The 20,837-nt window shown below is 47.3% G+C and overlaps 1 protein-coding gene across 8 annotated transcripts; it reads right to left on the reverse strand.

Moving 5' to 3' along the window:
- Positions 1-1,799: 1,799 nt before the first annotated feature.
- Positions 1,800-18,997, reverse strand: TPRA1 (transmembrane protein adipocyte associated 1). Of its 8 annotated transcripts, none has more exons than XM_072044234.1 (11): positions 18,975-18,997; positions 14,951-15,153; positions 14,631-14,763; positions 12,053-12,139; positions 10,364-10,436; positions 9,278-9,357; positions 8,016-8,126; positions 7,567-7,627; positions 6,406-6,508; positions 5,713-5,793; positions 1,800-4,639 (listed from the first exon to the last, which is right to left on the reverse strand). In XM_072044234.1, the coding sequence occupies exons 2-11, from the start codon at positions 15,139-15,141 to the stop codon at positions 4,405-4,407; spliced, it is 1,155 nt and encodes a 384-aa protein (XP_071900335.1). In that variant the 5' UTR covers positions 15,142-15,153; positions 18,975-18,997; the 3' UTR covers positions 1,800-4,404. The 8 variants fall into 8 exon arrangements, with proteins under 8 accessions (XP_071900335.1, XP_027323347.1, XP_027323349.1 ...); XM_027467546.3 differs by lacking the exon at positions 18,975-18,997 and adding an exon at positions 18,386-18,543; XM_027467548.3 differs by lacking the exon at positions 18,975-18,997 and adding an exon at positions 18,308-18,331.
- Between the last annotated feature and the right edge of the window lie 1,840 nt (positions 18,998-20,837).

Genomic DNA, 20,837 nt, shown 5'->3' on the forward strand with positions numbered 1-20,837 from the left:
AAGATGAAAAATCAAATAAAGTTTTCATCAGGGCACCCCCACATCCCTCTGTGACCGCTTTCTGCAGCGCGCACCTGCACCAGAATGCCTGGGTTGTGGATTCAGCCCCAGGCCCAGGCCTCCTCCTTCCCTCCCTTCAGAGCAGAATCCCAGAACCACAGAATTTCTAGGTTGGAAGAGACCTCCAAGATCATCGAGTCCAACCTCTGACCTAACGCTAACAGTCCTCCACTAAACCATATCACTGAGCTCTACATCTAAATGTCTTTTAAAGACCTCCAGAGGTGGTGACTCCACCACTTCCCTGGGCTGCCCATCCCAATGCCTCACAACCCTCTCAGTCAAGTTCTTCCTCATATCCAACCTCAGCCTCCCCAGCACAACTTTAGCCCATTTCCCCTCATCCTGTCACCAGGCTCTTGGGAGCAGGACCAAAACACCCCCTCAGGCTTCCACTTGGACACACTAAACATGTAGGGGGGGTCTTTACTGGGTCAAAGTTATAGAAAGAAAAAAATCCAACACGCCTTACCACACAGTAAATGAAGTATGAAGGCATGATGCGCATCTCCGAGCCCCAAGGCTCTCCTCCAAGTTGCAGGAAATTGGATGAAGCAGAAGAGTGGCCCCATATCCCTCCCCTGCCCCTCCACCACACATCTCCCTGAGGCAGAGCAGCTCAAACAGAGGGGACATTCCCCTCTGTCACCCCAGGAACACCTTGCCCGGCCTCATGCACTGCTCCAGATCACACAGACCTTTGCAGACATGGGCCCTGGCTCCAAGGGAGAAAGCTAAAGCAAAAAAAGATATAACAGAAGTAGCTGGAGCTAGAGACAGCAGCTTTGGAGGATCTTTTCCAAATAAACTTTCTGGATTCCTAGAAATACAGGCTACATGATGACCTATTCAAATTTGTGCATATGTGACTAGATAGATAATAGTTAATAAAGTCTTAGTGTCTTAGTTCTGCATCAGAACATTTTTAACTGTTTAATACTTGCCCTTCGCTGTAGAGCCGCAGCTGTCTCATCAACAGGACCCTGGCCAGCCCTAAGGGAGTATCTAGGATGCTGCTCTGCAAGATATCACTATCTGTGTTCTATAGCATGCTCCCAGGAGTGGGGAATATTCTGTTACTTGTGCAATGCCTTGTGCTTTGGAAGCTTTTCCTATTGCTTGAGGTCTTAAGACTCCAGAATGGCAAAGCAGCAGTAGCTGTTTGCACAGCAGTACAGAAACACTGCACACATCCCCCTAAAGAGCAAAGCTCTGGGTAAAGCCAAACCACGTCTGGAAAAGGCCAACAGCCAGCACCAAGGAAGAAGCATAAGTGAGGCAAGTGCATAATGATTCCTCCCAAAACCCCCCTCGCATGCCTCTATTTCTAATCTGCCACCTTCTCATTTCATTTGATGGCACACTGTTCTTGTACTGAAAAAGCCCATGAACAGTCATCCCAAAGCCCAGAATAGGAACTGGGCACCAGTCAGTGCCTACTCCCACACGAGCCTTTTCCCAAGCAACAGGGGAAGACTGTCCTACAGCAGAGACCCCTGATGCCAGGCATGGCTGGGAACAAGACCCAGTTATTGAGAAATTCACTCTGTTGTAGACCTGGAAACCACTCTCTGTGCTGCCCTAGTAATAGACTTCCAAAAAGGAAAAGTCTGTCTCTGACAAAAAGACATCATGTAACTCCATTATTATCTGCCAAACTTGTTCAGGGTTTATTTTTATTTAATCTGAAATATTTTTTCTCCGTAACAGGGATCATTTGAAAAAGAGCATTGGACCACTTATGCCAAACAATATTATTTCTTTATTTTACAAAAAATATATATACATTTATTCTATATTTAATCTCTTTGCACCCCCCACACAACACTTCTGCTCGAGGACCATTGTGGGCATGGCCCGAAGCGCTATATACATATACAACAGCAAGGTCAGTCCGTGACCCAGCACAGGAGCTCCTCAGCAGCAGAACACGGGACACTCCAGAAATCCTGGAGCCCTGCCAGCAAAGGACAGGATGGATGTGCTGACCACCTGCACCGGTGATCCTTCAGCACTGAATTCAGCTGATGAGGAGGCAAATTCAGGACCTGCTCTTCACAGCACCAAGGAGGGCAGATAAGTCCTTGCACTCGGTGTTAGTCAGCGAATACTCCTTGGGATGAAAAAGCTTTTGCTCCTTTATTTCTCAACTGTTTAGACTTTCAGATCTTTCAGACCTGTCCAAGGCCCACCAGCTCCAGGGAAGCTCTGCAGGTTTCCCCACACTTCCAAGCAGCAGCTCAGGATCAGTGTTGTAAGCAGCATTAGGAGCAGGAGGGCAATTCAGGCACCACACCATCCATCCCTTTTAGAATAGGCAAGCAAGTGTGGCTCAGGCTGACTCACAGCAAGCAATGGGAGGAGCACAAAACATTTCTCTCATGTGGCAAGGACTGACTTGGCCAGTTGCTTGTCCACCCCTTTCACAGTCATTATGAGGAAAGGAAATGTGAAAGGCTATTGATCCACATGGGAAAATTTAGTTCTCACACATGGAAGCCTTTTTGTTTTTTTTTTTTAAAATAAAGTTGTCAATGCTACTTAAAGGCCTGCAGGGCAAGGTCCACAGGCAGCAGAACAGAGAGGCTGCATTGCTCATTAACGAAAAAAAAAAAAAAAAAAAAAAGATAAGCAGAGGGCCTGCATAGTTTCGGCAACTGATACGAACTTTGTGTTCTTATCCAAACTGTTTCTTCCCCTATGGAGGGAACACTGAGTAGCCAATGCTTCCCCATACCTACTCGTGACCCAAAGCAATACCTCCATGCTGCACCCTGCATGATGATTTCACAGAAACTCTTACATCAATATCCTTTTTCAGAAATAGCAGTGAGTTGTGGCAAGAGCTGTACACAGTACTCAAGTGTTTCCAATTTCCTCTTTCTACCATTTTTAGTGGGAAGTTACTAGAGCAGATCTCCGCCTACCTGTAGGACTCAGGTAGGAAAGCACCCCCAAAGCTAGAAGAATAAACCTCTTCATCCCTGGAGAGCACAATCTGCCTCAGAAACCAGTTGACTGCAGCTTTCAGCTAACAGTCCCTGGATTAGAACACAATGTTTTGGAACTGCATGCCAGACAGCTCTGACAACAGTCCCCATTCCAGTGTGGAAGGGATTAATAAGTCCCAGACAGTCTTTAAATGAACCACACTCCATGTGCACGTAACTATTTCCAACATAACAAGCCGTAAAACCTATTCAGACCAGAAGAAATCTGGGGATCTGAACTGTAACATAACAGAAGCTGTAGCAGAGCACCCACCTCCCAACCCAGAACACCAGCCAGCTTGATTCCAGAATGCCTGTGGTGTCTGAGAGCCCCCAGTCACTACATACTGACAGCTCAGATTCATCAAGGACTTCTGCTCTGCCTCCGGCATCTGAATTTCTCTGAAGCCTTCATCTGCAGAGTCAGCTTCCCTCACAGCCCTCTCCATGACCCTGCCAGAGCCATAAAGCAGGCTGCAGATGTAAAACACCCCTACCTCACAGGTTTTATTCTTAAAACTTCACCCAGGCTCAGTGTTGTTACCTAGCTGTCCCTGTGAACTCAGGCACACAGCAGTGCAGTCTCCACGCTGTTTCACAGCCACCTCAGCCCAGCCGTGCTGTCTGCCCTGTCTCCCCATTGCTCTGTCAATTCACATCCATGCTGCTAAGCTACTAGCCTGTGCCCCCCAAAATAGTCCCAGGGCACGCTGGACAGTTAATTTCTCTTCATACTTCTCTTCTCCTCCCCACACGCTCACAAAGTCCTTTTAAACCCTAGCAATTTATAGCTTTCATTAGCGTTAGCTGAAATTAGAGATGAACCCTGCTGACTGGCTTCCCTCTCTAGAGGCTGCTGTTGCTGCCCGTGCTGTTACATTATGACAAGGCCCAGACAATTGTGCTGCTTGAGATATCCCAGGAAGACCATCTTTGGTTCACTAAACTCTTTCAATATGTGTAGAATACAGCAGTCAGATCAATAGCATCATCCCTAAGTGCCGTTCCCTTAATTGGCAGACAAGTGCTGTAAGTCACTGCAAGGCAGGAGGTGCCACTCGGGGCCGTCTTCTGGATCAGGTTGGCATCTGGAACATGGAGGATCACAAAGATTTGGTGTTCATAGCTTTACGAACAGAGCTGTTCTAGATTGTTTTCAGGTAGTGACGGTGTTCTTTCCAACAGGACTTGGGCTGCCAACTTAGTTCCACGACAGGTTTCAGAAATCCTAAGGAACAGAGGAAAGCCACGGCAGATAGCCAAGGACAGACTTCCAATGGACATCCTAACAGCTGTGTATCAGGGTGTTTAGAAGGGAAGGAACGAGGCATCATGTGAAGGGGGCAGCCCTGCCTTAGGCGTTGATGGCTTTCCAGCGGTCACTGTCTACGCTGTTGATGCTGCCCACGTGATATGGCATGGAGGCTACGTCATCCAGGTATGCTGTGGTGTCGATCTGAGTGCTGGAGTAGAACCCAGAGTCCATCCCCTCCTTCTTGGCAACAGCATACGGGTGGGGTAGGTGCACATCCACATCTTCAGGCTCATCCACCTGACATTTGTAGGAGAAAAGGATCTTCGGCTCAGACCTGGAGTTATTAAAGATTTAAAACACACATTAAAGCAATGCAGTGTCTCATCACAGCCACCTATCTTTACCTGAAATTCAGCAGCACCAAAACCCATGTAGTCAGGTCCTAAAGAACCTTTCACATGAGCACTCAGCCCTGAAATACACCTAGTGGAGTGACTGCCATGAATTTATGCTAAATGTAGCTTAGGACTGGGCTACTTGGGAGAAATAAAAACAGCAGAGTCCTGACTTCAGTGTGGGAAGCAACTCTGAGTTCTGAAGCACTGAGAGCAATCCTTAGCATCCAAACACCACTGGACTCCGCAGCAGGCCTGGATACTGGTAAAAACAGGATTCCACTTCACATTCCATTCGTGTGCATCCAGAAAATCAAAATACAAGTACTTCACATGTGTCTCCACCTCACGGAGATTACATGCCTCTGTTACAGGTTTAACTCCAGAAACTGTTCCCTTCTGATTTCAGAAGGCAGAAGAAACACTTTGATATTTTAGGAGTACTTTTTGTTCTTGGTGGTTCAGAAGTCTGATGTTTCTTGCCCATGGACAATAGAAGACACAGCCTACACTAACACACAGTTTTCCAATCAAGATAAATCTCCTGAGTGGCCACACGGCGGCACCCTCAGCCCGGTAATAAACACTCCCGAGTGCTTTCACCTAGTGACTGCCTCGTTGTATAGGAATCCCCAGTCAAGGGGTTACTTAACCCCTCAGATCCTTACCAAAAACCTAACAAAAATCCACTCAGGAGCCCGATTAATCTTTCATTCGATCTCTCACTCACCACTTAGTTACCAACTTCAGCTGCAGAACTCTGCACTAACAGGATGCAGACACTGAAGTGACCCTCCTCAAATGTTTGAGAGGAAAACAAGTATTGGCTCAACTTTGCATACAAAAGAAGTGACCAGCCCTGGGTCACACAAGAAAAACAGCAAGGCCAGAAATAAAAAATTGGTTCCTTAACTCACATTGTAGTCACTGCCTTTCTCTGCAGACTGAAAAAACTCAGGTGTCAAACAATTAACAATATATATTCCCTAAATCCCTGTTCCTGGCTACTCACCCAAAGAAGCCTTTCAGGAATGCCACGTAGATGAGAGGTGCGAAGAAGCTGAAGTAAAGGAACGTGGTAGCATCAACACAGCTGCAGAAGGGAACATGAAAGCATTTAGTATTCAAACACAATACAACTGGATAACCCCAGCCACATCCACCCAGAGGATACAATCCCACTTCCCTCCAGCATCCAAACAAAGCACAAGAAGTCTTCTGCTAACCAATTTCAGACTGATGCAAAATCAGACTCTGCCACCAACGCATCACCTCTCCTAGAGGCTCAAGAGGAAACCATGCAATGTTCCCAGTTCCAAGCCTCAGTGCTGCTAATTTTGACTCATGGAAAGTGACTGATCTCTACAGAATGAGACTCCAGATATGACCAAGAGCACTCCCATGCTATTCCCAGCAAACAAGCTATTTACTCCCTTGTTATCTATGAAACAAGCCAGTGGCCAGGCATCAGTGGAGTCAAACGACTGGTCTCTCTCACCACCTCAAGACCACTGCATGCACTCCAGAGACCTCCCTGCTTCAAGCTTCCTGATGATTTAGAACTCTTTTGGCATGAAACCGAACCAACAACTTTATTCTTCCTTAGGAACATCATAGAAGTGTGTTTTCTTGAGACAGGCAGTGTTAACGGACACAAACACAATGTGAGAGACTGGGCTGCAGCCCTCCCTCCCAGCATACATACCACAGTCCTTCAATGATATCTACACAGAGAAGGGCACTGCCCAGGCCCTGCACCAGGTTCAGCAGCGCCAGGATTCCAGCATAAACATAAAAACTCTTCCTGGCTGTAGGAAAGACATGAACACAAGGATGAATCTCAACCCCACAAATACCAGCAAGCACTGTGAAAATAACAAAGCTGTCTGACAGAGCTGGTAAACCCAACTTAGGCGTCTCAGCATCTTGGTTGTTTTATGAGCTCTTAAGAGTTAAGATCACATTTTTCTGTCCCATACTGCCAGGACTGATGGAGGTATAATGGGCTAAACCAGACCCTCCTGCATGTGTATACACAAAGCCACACACAGAAGACAGGTTTTGAAAGCACGTGGCCATGGCAACACGTGCAAAGATGTTACAAGTAAACATCTGGGACCACTGTCACTCATATTTGGACATAAGAAAAAAAATTAAATTCCCCAGCTGAATCAGAACTTGTGCCCTTTTGATCTACAGTCTAGAAAAACTGCTCAGGAGACCCAGACAGGAGCAGTGGGGTATGCTGGACTAGGCACACCAGGCTCAGGATCGCCTGCTTGTGCCATGTGCCACATACCCACTCCCTCTGGGTACCCACACTACACAGAGAAAGTACAGTGCAATATAAGTATCTCAGTAGCAGCCTCTCTCCCTGTTCAACTGCAGATATTCCGCAACCACATAAAACAGCACACACCAACAACAGAAAAGCATCTTAACGTAAATGCCCAGATAAAACTTATTAAGCAGCTTCAATCAGCCTCTTTCTCACAGGCTGACTAGCATGGACACTTCAACATCATATGTGCATTTTAAAAGGAAATCATTATTAAGGCAAGGATTCTTATTGCTCTTGGGAGATTACATATTTACATCTGTATCAAGAATCGAGTTACTGCATCTTGTTTCCTTAATGTAACTGATTTGCTGTTAAAGTTGCAATGTAATTCCTCTCACCCTACCCTCCAAAATGCAGAACATCCTACTTTCTAGTGATAGCTTGTGTCCTTTGCCATGTTTCTGTACCCTTAAATAGGGGGACAAATCTGCAGCACAGTCACATACAGGAACCTCTTATTCCCACCTATGTTTTCATCCTGGTGCTGTCCCCACCTGTAGGATGGAACCCACTACTTTCACTTACAAGGCAGAGAAATCCGGTCCTTCAGAGGAGTTTTTGGAAGAATCACCACAAAGGAGTAGACCTGTTGAGACAAAGAAAGAACTGTCCCACAGCTGCAGAGGCAGTGAGTGGTGTCACACGCTTCCTAGATGTCTCAGGGCAGGGGCACAGGCTCCCCTGACATTAAATCCAGCGCGCATGTGAGGGCTCCACACCTCACCCCATCAGCACACAAAGCGTGGTCACTGAGAAACCAGGGAGCAAATAACATTTGAGCTCAGTTCAGATTCAGCTGTCACAGCTTACACAAACTTTTTTGCTTTAGCTTCCTTGTCTAATGAAAAGCACCATGCTGCACCGTATCAAGCAGGAGGTGGCCTAGGGCCTTAATATGCCCAAATCATTCTCCCTACTCCATTCAGGAATTATAAAGAGGCTGTCAGAGTGCATAACACGTGCCTCGTACTTACCAGAAAGAAGAAACAGGAGCTGGCAAGCCAGAAGTGTCTCCCTCCATGACCGTAGATGTTGAAGTCTTCTGCTGAGAGGTGGGCATCAGGGTACAGGATTTCCAAGGTCCCCTAGGAGAGAAGTGACACCGTTACTACACTAGGACAGTCAGCACCCTCACTATAGTAGGTGTGTGTATAAATGAGACTGTTGAAAGCTCAGTTAACAGTTGTCTCTGCCACACCTCACTGCTACCTTGCTTAGACCAATTTATGTTCATCCAGAATGAGAAAAAATAGAAAACAAGAAGTGATAGAAAAAAAAAGGTGGCAAGAATCAGCATCCGAAGAGAAACAGCATCACTGACATTCCAGAGAAGAGACTAAAGGAAGGGACAAGAGTAGCTATTTGAAACAGTTCCACTCCTATTTCCATTGCTAAAGTACACCTTTCCGGATGCAACATCCAGAATATAAATGCCTGCACTTGTGCAGGAGTTAGGAAAGGAGACTGTCTTCTTCACTTGAATCCCTGAGAAATATGAACAGAAGCTACCATACAGACAGCAGAGAGAAAACAATTTATAAGTATTATCAGCCTGATACGATTCTCAAACACTTGATACTTAATCAGGCTCCTCCAGGATATCATGTGGTAATGATCAGCTCACTGCCTCCACACACCAGGGCCTGATCACTGAACAATGATCTGTGTGTTGTTCTGGTGCCGCCCCAGATAGAGGCACAGAGCTGAGCACTTACATACCAATGAGAAAAATAAACCCAGACACACACTGCATTGTCCAGAGAGAGGGAGACCCAGCTAATAACTGAGCTAGCAAGCCAGCTGCTCGTTTGAAGGGATGCAAGAGCTCTCATCTCTCAAAGAGACAGGAGACAAGAGGCACAGTGCACAAGGGCACTTTGGGTGTCTCCATCTAGTTTTGATTGTACTTGAGGCTAGACCCAAGATCTGTGGCTCAGATGTGAAAAACACTCTCTCCTGTTTCAAGATTCACTGAACAAGGCAATCCATCTAAATTTCCATCTCATTTCTTGAGCTTGATTGAGGTATTCCTGCCATGGAGGCAACAGGGTGATAGGGTCTAGCACGTGCCCTGAGGAACTTCATACTCCACCGCAAGCATCCAGTCTTCCCCCAAAACTCTGTCCAGAGAGCAAAGCTGCCACTTTCTGCACATTCCAGGAATCCCACATGTAACAAACTCCATGGCAAGCCACCCCTTTTGCAAAGGCTAACTCTTCTGCTCCAACGTACTCACCTGGGTGACAGAATATGCCAGAGACAGCACTGTGGTGATTGCCAGAACACGTTTCACACTTGACTTGCTCTCCAGGTGACCTGGAATTAAGGAATAAAGAAGTGACTCAGGTTGCAATCCCATCCCTGCTAAAAATCAGTCCTCTCCAAAACCAATTAAAAGAAAACATTTGTATTTCCACAGGCCTTCGGGGGAAATTTAAAGCTTACTTAACCCCTGTCAACTGCTCCCATTTGGAGAGCTGAGCCTTTCAAAGGCAAACACTTGTAAAATAACAAGTTTTTAATTGCTTCCTTCTGCCCACGCTAATATACAGTGAGGAACCAAGTCCTGTCACTTGGATTACAAACAAAAGTCAGGAATGATTCTATCGTCGTCTACATGGACAGGTTTTATTTTCTTTCCAGGAAAAGTGTTGATGGGAGACTGGATTAGAGGAAGGGAGAAGGTCTTGCATAATTTAGAAAAATTTGCACTGAAATACATTGGAGCAGTCAATCTCCATAAACTCCTTCTAATCTAAATTACTCTTCAACCCCAAAGAGGAAAGAGGCAGCGCTCAGATGTCTTAATGGCAGATGTGATGGAGATGGCTACCCTCTCCCCCACCTTTCACGCACAGCAAGAAGTGCTCCAAACAGTATTTTTACTTGTACAACTGCAAGTAGAGTGACAGATTACAAGTAAGCTAAATGGACTGAATGAAGCCAGGATGGACTCAAACTAACCAAGGTGGGAAGCACACAGAATGACCCCCAGAAGTAACCATCTTCTTAAATGAAGAGCACTTTAAGCAAAGATCAGACAGTTAATCTCTGCATAAAGGTCTTCACCTAAGCTGAAGACTCCTTCACCACATGCATGCAGGACAAATAAAGCACAAATAAACTTTGAAATGGTACGAGCCATAGAATTGTGAATGTAATCAGGCTTTCAGCCATTTCTAACGAACTAATTTTTCCTCTGTCTTTATTCTGGAACTCTTTGATTTTGTAGGATTAGCATTTCTACAAGCTTACAGATACAGCATCTGTGGAAAGAAAGGGAATAGGAAACATTCAAAGCACTCAAACTCCTGGCACATACCAAAGGCAAGGCCTAGAATCACCACACTCAGCTCAATTGCCAGAAGGAAGAACCTCGTGATCTCCCACAGGATCTGAGGGACAACAGAAACCAGACAAACATGATTAGAAGGAGCCAGGAACCAGTTAGAAGTTAATACAGCAAAACTCCATTCTCTGCTCCAGGGGATAGCTGCCTCTGAATAGAACAGGTCATTTCTATAAACCTCCCTTGTGCTTTGTGGGGATGCTAACTTTATGCTTGTCCCAAGGCCTGATCTTGTCTGAACAGAAGAATTGTGTGACAAAGCAAACAGCTTGCCTGCAGATAGACAGAGTGGCCACGGTTTGCCATGCTTGTGGATCTGTCACACATAAAAATGCACTTTCTGCTGTACTCTCAAGAAACAACAATCCATGATGATCTTGAAAATGTAGCATCAAACAGGGCCAGTTCTTAATGCAGAAAATTCTGCAGTAAAGTTATGACTGAATAAATTCAGTATTATGCCCTCCTCCAGGGAGGAGGTCTGGATTTTGGTCCCCACATCCAGAGTGTATTCGACTCTAAAACTGACTAGTTTCCAGCTTATCATTTTTAATTCCCAGGCTTTATTTGGTGAAACAAGATCAGACAAAAAGCAGGTGAAGTTACTTTCCAGAAAGTCATACAATAAACCGAGGCCACACTTAGGACAAGAACCCTGATTCTGGCTTATGTATCCCTTTTCTCTGAGCACCGGTGCTCTCTTGAATATACACAGTATTTTAAGAGGCACACAATAAGACATCTCAGAAAATGTATTTATAGTTTCTGGGATGTTCTCTTGTGTATATGCATGAGAAAAATGCATGTACATATGAGAGCAAACAAACATAAGGCGTATTAGAACATGAGCCCACAGGAAAGACTAACTGAATGTCTGTCCTCCTGCATGACTTCTCGGCAAGGTGAAAGCACCTTCTCTCCTCTTCTTCATTTTTCGAGTCCTGGACATTCCTCTGTTCAACAGAGGTGGATGGAAGTGCTACAAACTTCCAGCTACTCACAACAAGCAATGCCTTAAAATGCTTTTACAGGGAAAGCAAGAGAATCACACTCAATCCAGAGAATAAAGGTAGAAGACCTGTACTCTGGGCAGCCCTTCTTCCTCCAACAGCTCAAGCAGCGGAGTTTTTTTTTGTTGTTTTAGGTAATATTCTGTTGCAAGTCAAACAATTACAAAGGAACAGCACGTACAAAGCTATTTCCTGTTTGCTAAGGGTTCACCCTCTGCTCAGAGAAACTGCAAGGACATTCAGCTATCAGGACAAAAAGGGAATTCTGTTTTATTTGCTTTCAACACAAAAGACTTCACTATTTTTCCAAGAGTCCCTCAAATATAGCAAGAGCAACAGAGGCCAGGTATTGCCTATCCACTAAAGGTATTTGTTTGTTTGTTTAGCTCTTGCAAAGCACAGCTCTCCATCTGCAGGAAAGTTTAACTGCCACTGTTTGTGTCTAATTTAGGAAGTCCATTGTTTTACAGCCCTGGATGTTGTGATCAATTAGATACAGCTATCAGAATAGGATTCCTTAGCCCACATAAGCTGTGAGTAGTGCAAACAAAAACACATTCTTCTTGCATGCAATTAAAAGGGAAGCAGTAGCAGAATGCTGTGTGGCCAGAACCGCATGAAGCAGAGCCTCTAGAATGCGAACTGTACCTACCTTATCAGCAACTGTGGCAGCATCAGAGGCACTCACAGTCATGGAGACAACAGCACGGGCGATACCAACCAAAGCCACCACAAACACCTACATGAAAAGGTATCAAAAATAAGCTCATGTCAAAAGACACACATGCAGTAATGATCAGACACCCTTTTGGAATACTGTTTCCAGGTCAGCTTCGAAGCCTGATAACGTGTACTGAGAACCTCACATAACAGATTCAGTTTAATTTCCTGAAGAAAATTCCTCAGGCTTGTCAGGTGTGAGTACTAGCTTACAATTTATGAAGGTGCACGTTTCCTCAACTGTCAGATTCAACAGTTCTGAAGAATTCTCATCCACTCCTTTACAACCATGCTTCTATAATGTAAGTCTTCCCACCCTTCAGTCTGCTGGGGCAGGGCAGGAGAAAAGTCAGACAAAATACAGCCCTCCAAGTTAAAAGCTAAAGTGCTTGGTATGACTGAATAAACCAATGGCATCAGATAACAGAAGCCGCTTCATACCAACTACCTCACTTCAGATCCGTGATAAAGCTGAAATCCACAGTTGTTTCCCTCAACACTGAGGACGCTCAGGAATGCAGAAGGTAAGTCAACACAGCCAGCAGCTTTAAAGCATCTCACCCCAGCACACAGAGCAGCATCAAGATACCCACATCAGCTCGTGCACCATTTAAGCATGGCAGCACAGAGCACAGCAAAGCTAATTTGCCAACCCCAGTGCTGTCACAACCATACTCTGCAATTAAGACCTCAGTTGGATAGATCTACCCTCTGCTGTGCAGGCTTACCCTCTGAGAAGGCAGATTTTTCCAGATAAAATTCTCCAAGTTAAAGGCTAATTTAAACTAATGATGAAGGTATGAGGCAGCTACATCTACCACAAAATGGAAGTCCAAGCTGATTCCAAGACAGATGGAGAATGCAAACAACCAGTACGTCACCTACTGCAGACCTCCTTAGAGGAAGAGGGGATGCAACAGCCCAACGGAATAATGTCACATTCCCTTCTGGGGTTAAAGAGGAAAAAACACTTACAAAAGAAAGAAGGGTCCCTGAATATAACGTGTTCTGGAGCAGCAACAGCTCAGAGAGGAAAACACACCCCTTTTGCTTCCTCTAAGAAGGTAGAGACTCTTCTAAAGCTATTAACTTAGCTTTAATCACTGACTCCACAAGAAAGCATTCCTTCAAAATGTGTCAAACAGCCATTTGAAAGGAATCCTCACAAGACACACTTAACATCCTCCTCTCCCAAAAACTCAATCCAGAAGATCAAACTGAGTGAAAAGCACTTTTCTCTAAGGCTGGTTCATCACATTCTACTTCTCGCTCTGTTCTGAAGAAGCTGACAGCGTACAGTCAGTTCACTTTTTTCTTTCCTTTGGTTTCTCAGTTTTACTTTTCAAAGCCTTTGGAATGAACTTCTTGCTGACCCCTCTGCGTTACTGGAAATGGAACAGAAGACTTCAATCCAGGCTGCAAATAGCTAGTAATATTTTTTAAAGTTGGAGCATTTGTGTATGACCCTGATTACCCAAAACTTTGCACAAGCTCAGTGCCCACACCTCGCACCTGTAAGAGCTGTAAGATTCCTCACCAAAGACTCAGCTGAGGCTACCAGCTTACATTCTGTTGTGATGTGCTATGGGTTTTGCTGTACCAGTACCCGTATGCTGCCTGAAGGATGCCTCCATTCTAATCCAGTTCAAACACACATTTACTTACGCAGCCTGTACTAATCTCCCTGAGACACAGCAGGCACATCATGCTGCTTGGAGGCAAGCTAGGATCTCAAAGTACACCTAGGATCAAGCTTCTGAATAATGCTTTACACAAATCCAAGCAGGTTCCTAGCTCCATTTACAATGTCCTGTGAGCAGAATCAGTTAGTAGGACTGATGTTCAGAGATCACTACAGAGACTACCTGAACGTGATCAGAAGTTGCCTGAGCTTTTCTGAATCCAGGAGAAGGGCACAGAAGAGATCTAGCATGTTTGAGAACTGGGACTGTATTGCCTATGTTTCCATCTTAAGTAATAACAGGAAAATCATCTAGCAGCCACTTTGATATGATGGGAAAAACTAACTGCATAAGGTTAGTGCATTCCCAAATTAACCAGAACCCTGTCACATCACTGTTTGCTACTCTAGATGACCAGGCTTTCCAACAAGGGAAACAAAAATCGTTCTCTAGTGTTTCACTTTCACTACCTCAGCGAGAAGCAAGTTTCATGTCATATGACTTACTGTAAGGAGGAAGGAAAACATAAGATGCTAGACCCCAAGACAACAAGGCAACAAATGAAGGAAAGTAAGTCATCATAGAACAAACACCACACATATCCAGATACGGACACTCCCAGAATCTGAAAAATAGAGTTCAATAGTGAAAGTGTCTACTTCTGGTAATATACCTCCAACTAAAAATAAATTTTATTCCTGGGTATAGGAATAGACAGACCTTGGTCTAGGCTAGCTCGCTCTCTCCCCACTGTTTTGGTGATACTGTTCATGAGTGGTAATAAAAAACACTCCTTCAGTCAGTTCAAAAGCACACAGTGGTACTCACTAGTATGTAGAATGTGGTGAAGATTGGGCTGGAAGTAACCCGGATTTTGGCCCTGGCAGAGGGCAGCTTCCAGAGAAGGAACATAAAGAAAAGCACATTGGGAACCAGGAGCAGAAGATCCCAGTAGCGGACTCTGCAAAAAGTAAATAAAACAGGTTTGGTTTTTTTTTGTTTGTTTTTTTGTTTTTTTTTTTTCCTCCCGTTCTTCAGCATCTAGAAGGCAATGTACCAGCCCCAGGCCCTTCTCTCCCAAACTCCGAGAAAGAAAGCTTTTTCCCCTGGCCCAGGGTCAGACTGTGATCCCATTTTCTCTTTCTCACCTGGATTTCCCAATGTCCTCATAGAGCAACAGCAGGCACTTGTGTGGCACAGTGATGTTGGTGTCATTGATCACCTGCATTGTTTTTGGGGACAAAGTTGTCACATTATCTAGGGCTGTCACCAGGGCAGTAGAGTGTGTGATGTTGTCAGACACGGAGAATCTCATCACAGACATCATGGACTGGAGCATCCTGCCTTCTTGCTGGTCCAGGTCAAGCACAGCACAGGACAACGACAGCAGAGAAAAAGGAACATTAAATCAGTTGTGAGTCAGAGCTCAAAAAGCACATCCCTTCCATTAGGCCCCTGGACAACTGCTTCCTGCTTGTTACAGCAAATTATCATCATCAGAAGGACAGTGTTACACAACAGAACAAATGCCACCTGCCCTGCATACAGCCATTTGGGTACTCAGTGGAAAACCAGGATCTTGTATCAAGAGCAACACGTACCTTCAGCACAGTGGCATGCTAAGCTGGAATAATTTTGTGATTTGAGCTTTGGCAGATTCACAGAAGAAATCAAGACTCAGCAGCAACACATGGCATCCTCAGAGAGAGGCAAACTCTGCTGTACCACTGATTATTCCAGTTCCCAAGACCAAGAAGTCAATGAATTAATTTCAACAACAGCAAAGAAAATATGAAGGCCTGTACCTAAAACATGTTGCTGTTACCAACCCTACAGTCAGAGCCTCACATACTTTTATCAGAAGGGACTGGACTATCTGCAGAAAACACCGGCAAAAGCCAAAATTCAGAACTTTTTCTTCTAACACTCCACAAGACACCAGAATTATTTTGATTTAAAGCACGACAGCAAGGATGTGAAGAGACAGTGCCTCTCAATGACCTGACCAGCATAAGGCTCTCCAGCTTCTTTACCATCAATCTTGATCACAGTGAATCTCTCAAACAGAGCAGCATCTGTGCAAACTGGCAGCCCAGGACCGGGTGCAGTCCCACCTGGTGAATTTCCTACAGTTAAACTCTCTGGAAACAGAGAGCTACACAGTCAGAACCACAGGAGTTGTGCAGCTTGGTTCTTTTGCCTGCCCTACCTTGTACTTCTCCAGCCACCTGGGAAAATGGTAAGAGAGTTTCCCATCTCCTGCTGAAACTTTTTGAGTTGCCTTTCCTGAGAGAACACTCACATGTTTTCTTCTATCTGTCTGCCCACCAGGCCCTACACTGCTGCATTATTCTGCTCCACTATCCATTAAATCCCACATGCTTTGTGCCCATGCCAGTGGCTTTACTAAGTGTTATTGCAGCAGAAGCGACAGCAGTTCAGCGCTCTCTTGGTTCCACAATCATCTCAGAAGCTCAAGCAGATGCTGGCACACAGTACTGTAGAGCAGGATTAGAGTTTTGACCTGATTTATATTACTAAGCCCGTTCCTGATTCAGTGCCACCTTCCACAGATCCTCTCTTCTTCATACCCCGAAACAGCAACCCTCACTGTTAACACCCTGCCAAGGACCTGAACGCCAGCACAGGGTCCTGCCACCTCTCCTGGCACTCCCCAGAGACGTGGTCACTGCTGACAGATCCAAAAAACCTCGACCAACTGCCCTCTTAGAGATGCGTGGTGCCAGAGATAGCACTCTAGCAGTCTGTGTGCTATAGTTAATCCAGGATTCACCGCAGAAAAATTCTCCCTGTTTGAATTTAGCCCTGGCTGGCACAGCAGACCCAGCAGCCTGAATGACAGGAGCCAGCAGGTAGCTTCCCTGGCAGATGCCGGGTGACTCACCGGGCGGAAAGAATCAGCACAGCCCTGCGTCATCCGTCAGGCAACTTGGGAGCACCTTCCCCACAGACCGCTCAGGACTGTGGCCACAAACCTGTCTTCAGAGCTGAGGCTCTTCCGAGGTCTTCCGAGGAGTCACTCCCAGCTGACAGACCCTCCCTTTGATTCACCCCCTGCTGACAGAGGCTTCGGAATGGGATTTGCTTTCGCGGCTGCCGTGTGCTGGGCTGCACAAGGGACATCACATCAAACACAGACACACAGACCTGGAAAGATCAACTTTGTGCTGAGGTGGCAATGTGTGTGCCAACAAACCCTAGCTTGCTGGAACCTCTGCTAGAACAACCTTCACAGGGCAGACCTCTCTGTGTGCCCTCTCCAGTTCCTCACTCTTCTGAATCAACAGTGTTGAGAATGATTTTCTCTAAATAATTCTGCTCCATTCTCCTCTGAAACGCTTCCCTGACCTCTGCGTCTCAGTAGCAGCAAGGACAAATACATTCACATTTGTCAACACAGAAGAAATTCTACCTACATTTAAAAAAAGGCTTGGAAAGGGTAGAGAAAAACCTCACAGAGTGTGGGCAGAATAACAGCAGCTGTGAACCATCACACCCTCTCATATCTTTTCTGGGACAAAGATTTGATCTGCTTGTCCCATTGAAAAGAGCCCAAGTATAAAGCTGAAGAAGAATTACCTGGGAAAGAACGCGTTCTTCTAAAAACGAACAAACAGGCTCCAATTCCTTTCCCCTAGAACCCCCACTATCACGCACCGGCAGCGAGCTGCTGATAAGGAGTGGGGTTGGCCACGTCCAGCAGCCAGCTGCAGTCCCAAGTTTCAAAGGGCAGAGCAGGACCGAGCTCAGCGCTGTGCCAGGCTGCTCGCCGTGCCCTGCTGCTGGGCTCCTGCTCCTCTTCGCATCCCACGGCGGGATACGCACAGAGGCACAGCACCGTGCTCACGCTTAGATCTGCCCCGGTATGGTGGAAATACCAGGGAAATAAAACAGCAATGGGGCTGGGAACTGGTGGCAGGGATCCCCAGCAGCTCCACTCCCTGTAGCAGACTCCAAACCCTCCAAATAAATGCTGTCAGCTGAGCATAGCCCAGGGATCACTCACCTCACCCTGCTGCGATCTGGCCCAGCTGAATTCAGCCCCAGCCCCATGAAACGAGCCCAGTGCCACAGCCACGGCCCCCTGACAGGAACCAAAACCAAGCGGTCCCCTATGCCCAGCCCCACCTGCATGTGCGATATCTGGAAAGAAAACACGGCGATGCCCGTCGGGTCACTGGGGCAGGGCGCTGGGCGCTGTAGGGCTGCTGCCAGCCCCTCAGTAAGCAGCTCCTGCCCCTAACGGTGTGGGGAGGATTTGGGGTCAGGTCCCGGCACGCACCTACCTGCGGGGTGGCCGTGCCCGAGGAGCGCCCCGCGCGGATTCACCACAGGGACCCCCCCCTGCCTGAACTGCGGCTGCCACAGCACCGGGCGGGCGGCGCTGCGACCCCACCGCCACCCCCGAGATTTTTTTTTAAAAAAGGTTAAAAACAAGAGAAAAAAGCCCTTTTTTTGTTCTTTTTAAAGCCAGATTTTCAAACCTCGCTGCCAGGAGCTCTCCTCCCGTCACCCGCACCCCCCCCCCCCGGGCAGGCCCCGCCGCCCCCCCCGGCTCCTACCCGGCCTCCCCTCAGCCGCGGGGCCCGGCCCGGCCCGGCCCAGCCCCACCAGGCCCCGGCCCCGGCGGGGAGCGTCGCGGAAGGTAGGCTGGAGCCAGGCGCCGCTACCAGGCCGGAGCCTCTTCGGCTGGGCTCGGAGGGGGGTATTGGGAGATGGTCCCTCAGCGGGGGAGGGAAAAGACCAATAGGGAGGCAGATAGGATGGAGTGGCAGAAAGAAGTGATGGGGACAGCCAATGGGAAGCGCGGGGAGGCGGGACTCTGGGGGCGGGCTCGCTGCGGTTTAAAGGAACCGAGTCCCGGCGGCCAGGTCTACCCAGCCCATCTTCCCCCCCCCCCCTATTTACACCCCATTCCCCAGGGCCGTGCTTCAGGCGCTCACCAACACCCCAGGGGACAGCAGCGCCCCGCAGCCTGCCCCGCACCCCCAGCAGTCATCCCCTCCCCGCAGGGCCCTCACGCTGCCCTCAGCACCAGCTGGCACCCACAGCCCCAACGCTGCCCTGGTGGGGCAGGGAAATGGCCGCCTTGAGCCCATGGGGTGGTGGCCGTGCTCTTGGTGCTCGCAGCAGGCTCTGGGCTGCACCCACTGAGTCGAATTTTCCACAGCAGCCCGGGCAAGGCAGCGTCAAACCCAGTTCCCAAGAGCACGGACGTGACCGTGGGCGCTCGTGTGAGCCAGCACCCGAATCGGTGTGTGCCCCCGGGACTGGGAGAGCGAGGATTTTAGGCTGCCTCAATAAAGGAATTGTTTGTTGAAAGCAGGGGAGTTAATAATTTTCTTCCGTGACCCGGATGCTGTAATCAACACGCTGTAGGAGAGAATGATTAACGAGCTGGAGAGCTTGGCTTTTAAAGAACGTTTGAAGCTGAACTAGGTCGGCATAGTTCGGACAACAGCAGCAAAAGGGGAATAGGAAAATTCATTAGACGGATTGGGAGGTGCAAACACCAGTTGGTGAGAAAAGATGTTCAGTATGGCAAATAGGGGCATAGCTGGGAGAAACGAGGCAAGATTTAACAAGGAAGTTAAAGGAAATAGCTGGCTAAATATCAGCAGGTGACTCTTGGCAGTAGGAGCCGTCTGACTGAGATCCCGGTTCCAAGGAGGATGGATGCCTGTTACCTGAGTCACCCCAAAGGCTGTAGGTTAAGCTGACGTGTTTTTTCTACCTGTGGTTCACCTGGGGCTCTAGGGATTGCTCCTGCAGGAATGCAAGGCCTTGGCTGTGTTGAACTTTTCTGTACACGGTCAATACCTTTTTAGAAGATCCCCGTATTGGAAAACTTTGCATGAACTGCTCTAGGGAACAGCAAGCACTGAGTTATTTTGGGACCACCCCACACTTGCATCTTTCTCAGGTTTAAATTTCCAGCTTCACTGCAGCAAACCTCATGGAGGGGACAGGATGTGTCCTGGACTCTGGTGCCTGCCTCAGCCCCGTTCCTCTGATTCTCTACCGGGTTGAACCCGGTTTTTATGCTGGTGTCATGCCACTGGAATGACACCCGGAGCAGCCGGTCCTCAGCTTGCCCGTCTCACATTGTCGTTCGGGTTAATGATATGTTGCAGTATCTTGGCATGTTCTGTTTACGGATCCAAACTCGAAGGCTCAGCAGGCCACAATGTCTCTGAGTTACAGAAGGGACACCTCTATTCTAGGAGAGGTGGAGCGCTTCTGACTAAAAAGTGCCTTGGCAACAGAGCCAGGAGTAAAAGATGCGTCTTCTCACTTCTAGCCTCAGGCTCTAACTAATTGAAGGTGTTACCTCCCACATTACTGTGTCAGAAGGAAAGATTTTGCCTTCCAATCCACATGCTCTTTCCATCTGATTCACTCCGAGGCTATAGCCCAGCCCTCGGGACACCAAAAGCCGTCTCTCAAATAGAAGGCTGCTGGGTGCCACCCCAAGGACCATGACAGTTTAGATCCTGCCTTCCTCGCTGCCTCCTTGAGATGGAGATGGGCAATCCACGCTTGTTTCCCTGCATTAAGGAGCCTTCAGCCCAAACACATGGGGTGCAAACAGCTCTGCTCTTCCCACCTCGGAGACTGCCCCATCTCCTCACGGCATGCTGAGAACCGCTGCCCTCTGACGTTTCCCCAGACCTGAGCATAAAGGTGGCAGGGCACACTCAGTTGGTCCTTGCTGTGACACTCAGCACTGCCAGGATGAAGCAAGACACAGGGTGTTATTTAACATGCTTTGGTATAACCCTGATGGCCCTGTCACTTGGTGCTTTACCTGCTATGCTCTGTTGCCCTTTGGCCCCAAAGCATCACCCAACTCGCAGGTGTTAGAGACAGACGGTGCAGGCATAGTTTCCAAAACATCACCGCACCCTCATATTGTCACCAAATCCCATTCTTTTCAGACATCTCTCTAAAATACGTTTCAGATTTCATTGGATCGGCTTCCTGGACAGGACATCCTAAACTGCTTTGCTGCTC

This window comes from Anas platyrhynchos, chromosome 13, assembly GCF_047663525.1.
Source record: "Anas platyrhynchos isolate ZD024472 breed Pekin duck chromosome 13, IASCAAS_PekinDuck_T2T, whole genome shotgun sequence".
In the NCBI taxonomy this organism is placed as follows: Eukaryota; Metazoa; Chordata; class Aves; order Anseriformes; family Anatidae; genus Anas; species Anas platyrhynchos.

Coding starts and splice junctions, on each gene's coding strand:
- TPRA1 (XM_013092325.4), bottom strand. CDS start 16,740: ATGACGCAGGGCTGTGCTGATTCTTTCCGCCCG. Junction 15,154..16,707: donor GTGCTGATTCTTTCCGCCCG/GTGAGTCACCCG, acceptor GACCTGGACCAG/CAAGAAGGCAGGATGCTCCA. Junction 14,764..14,950: donor GAGGACATTGGGAAATCCAG/GTGAGAAAGAGA, acceptor TACTTTTTGCAG/AGTCCGCTACTGGGATCTTC.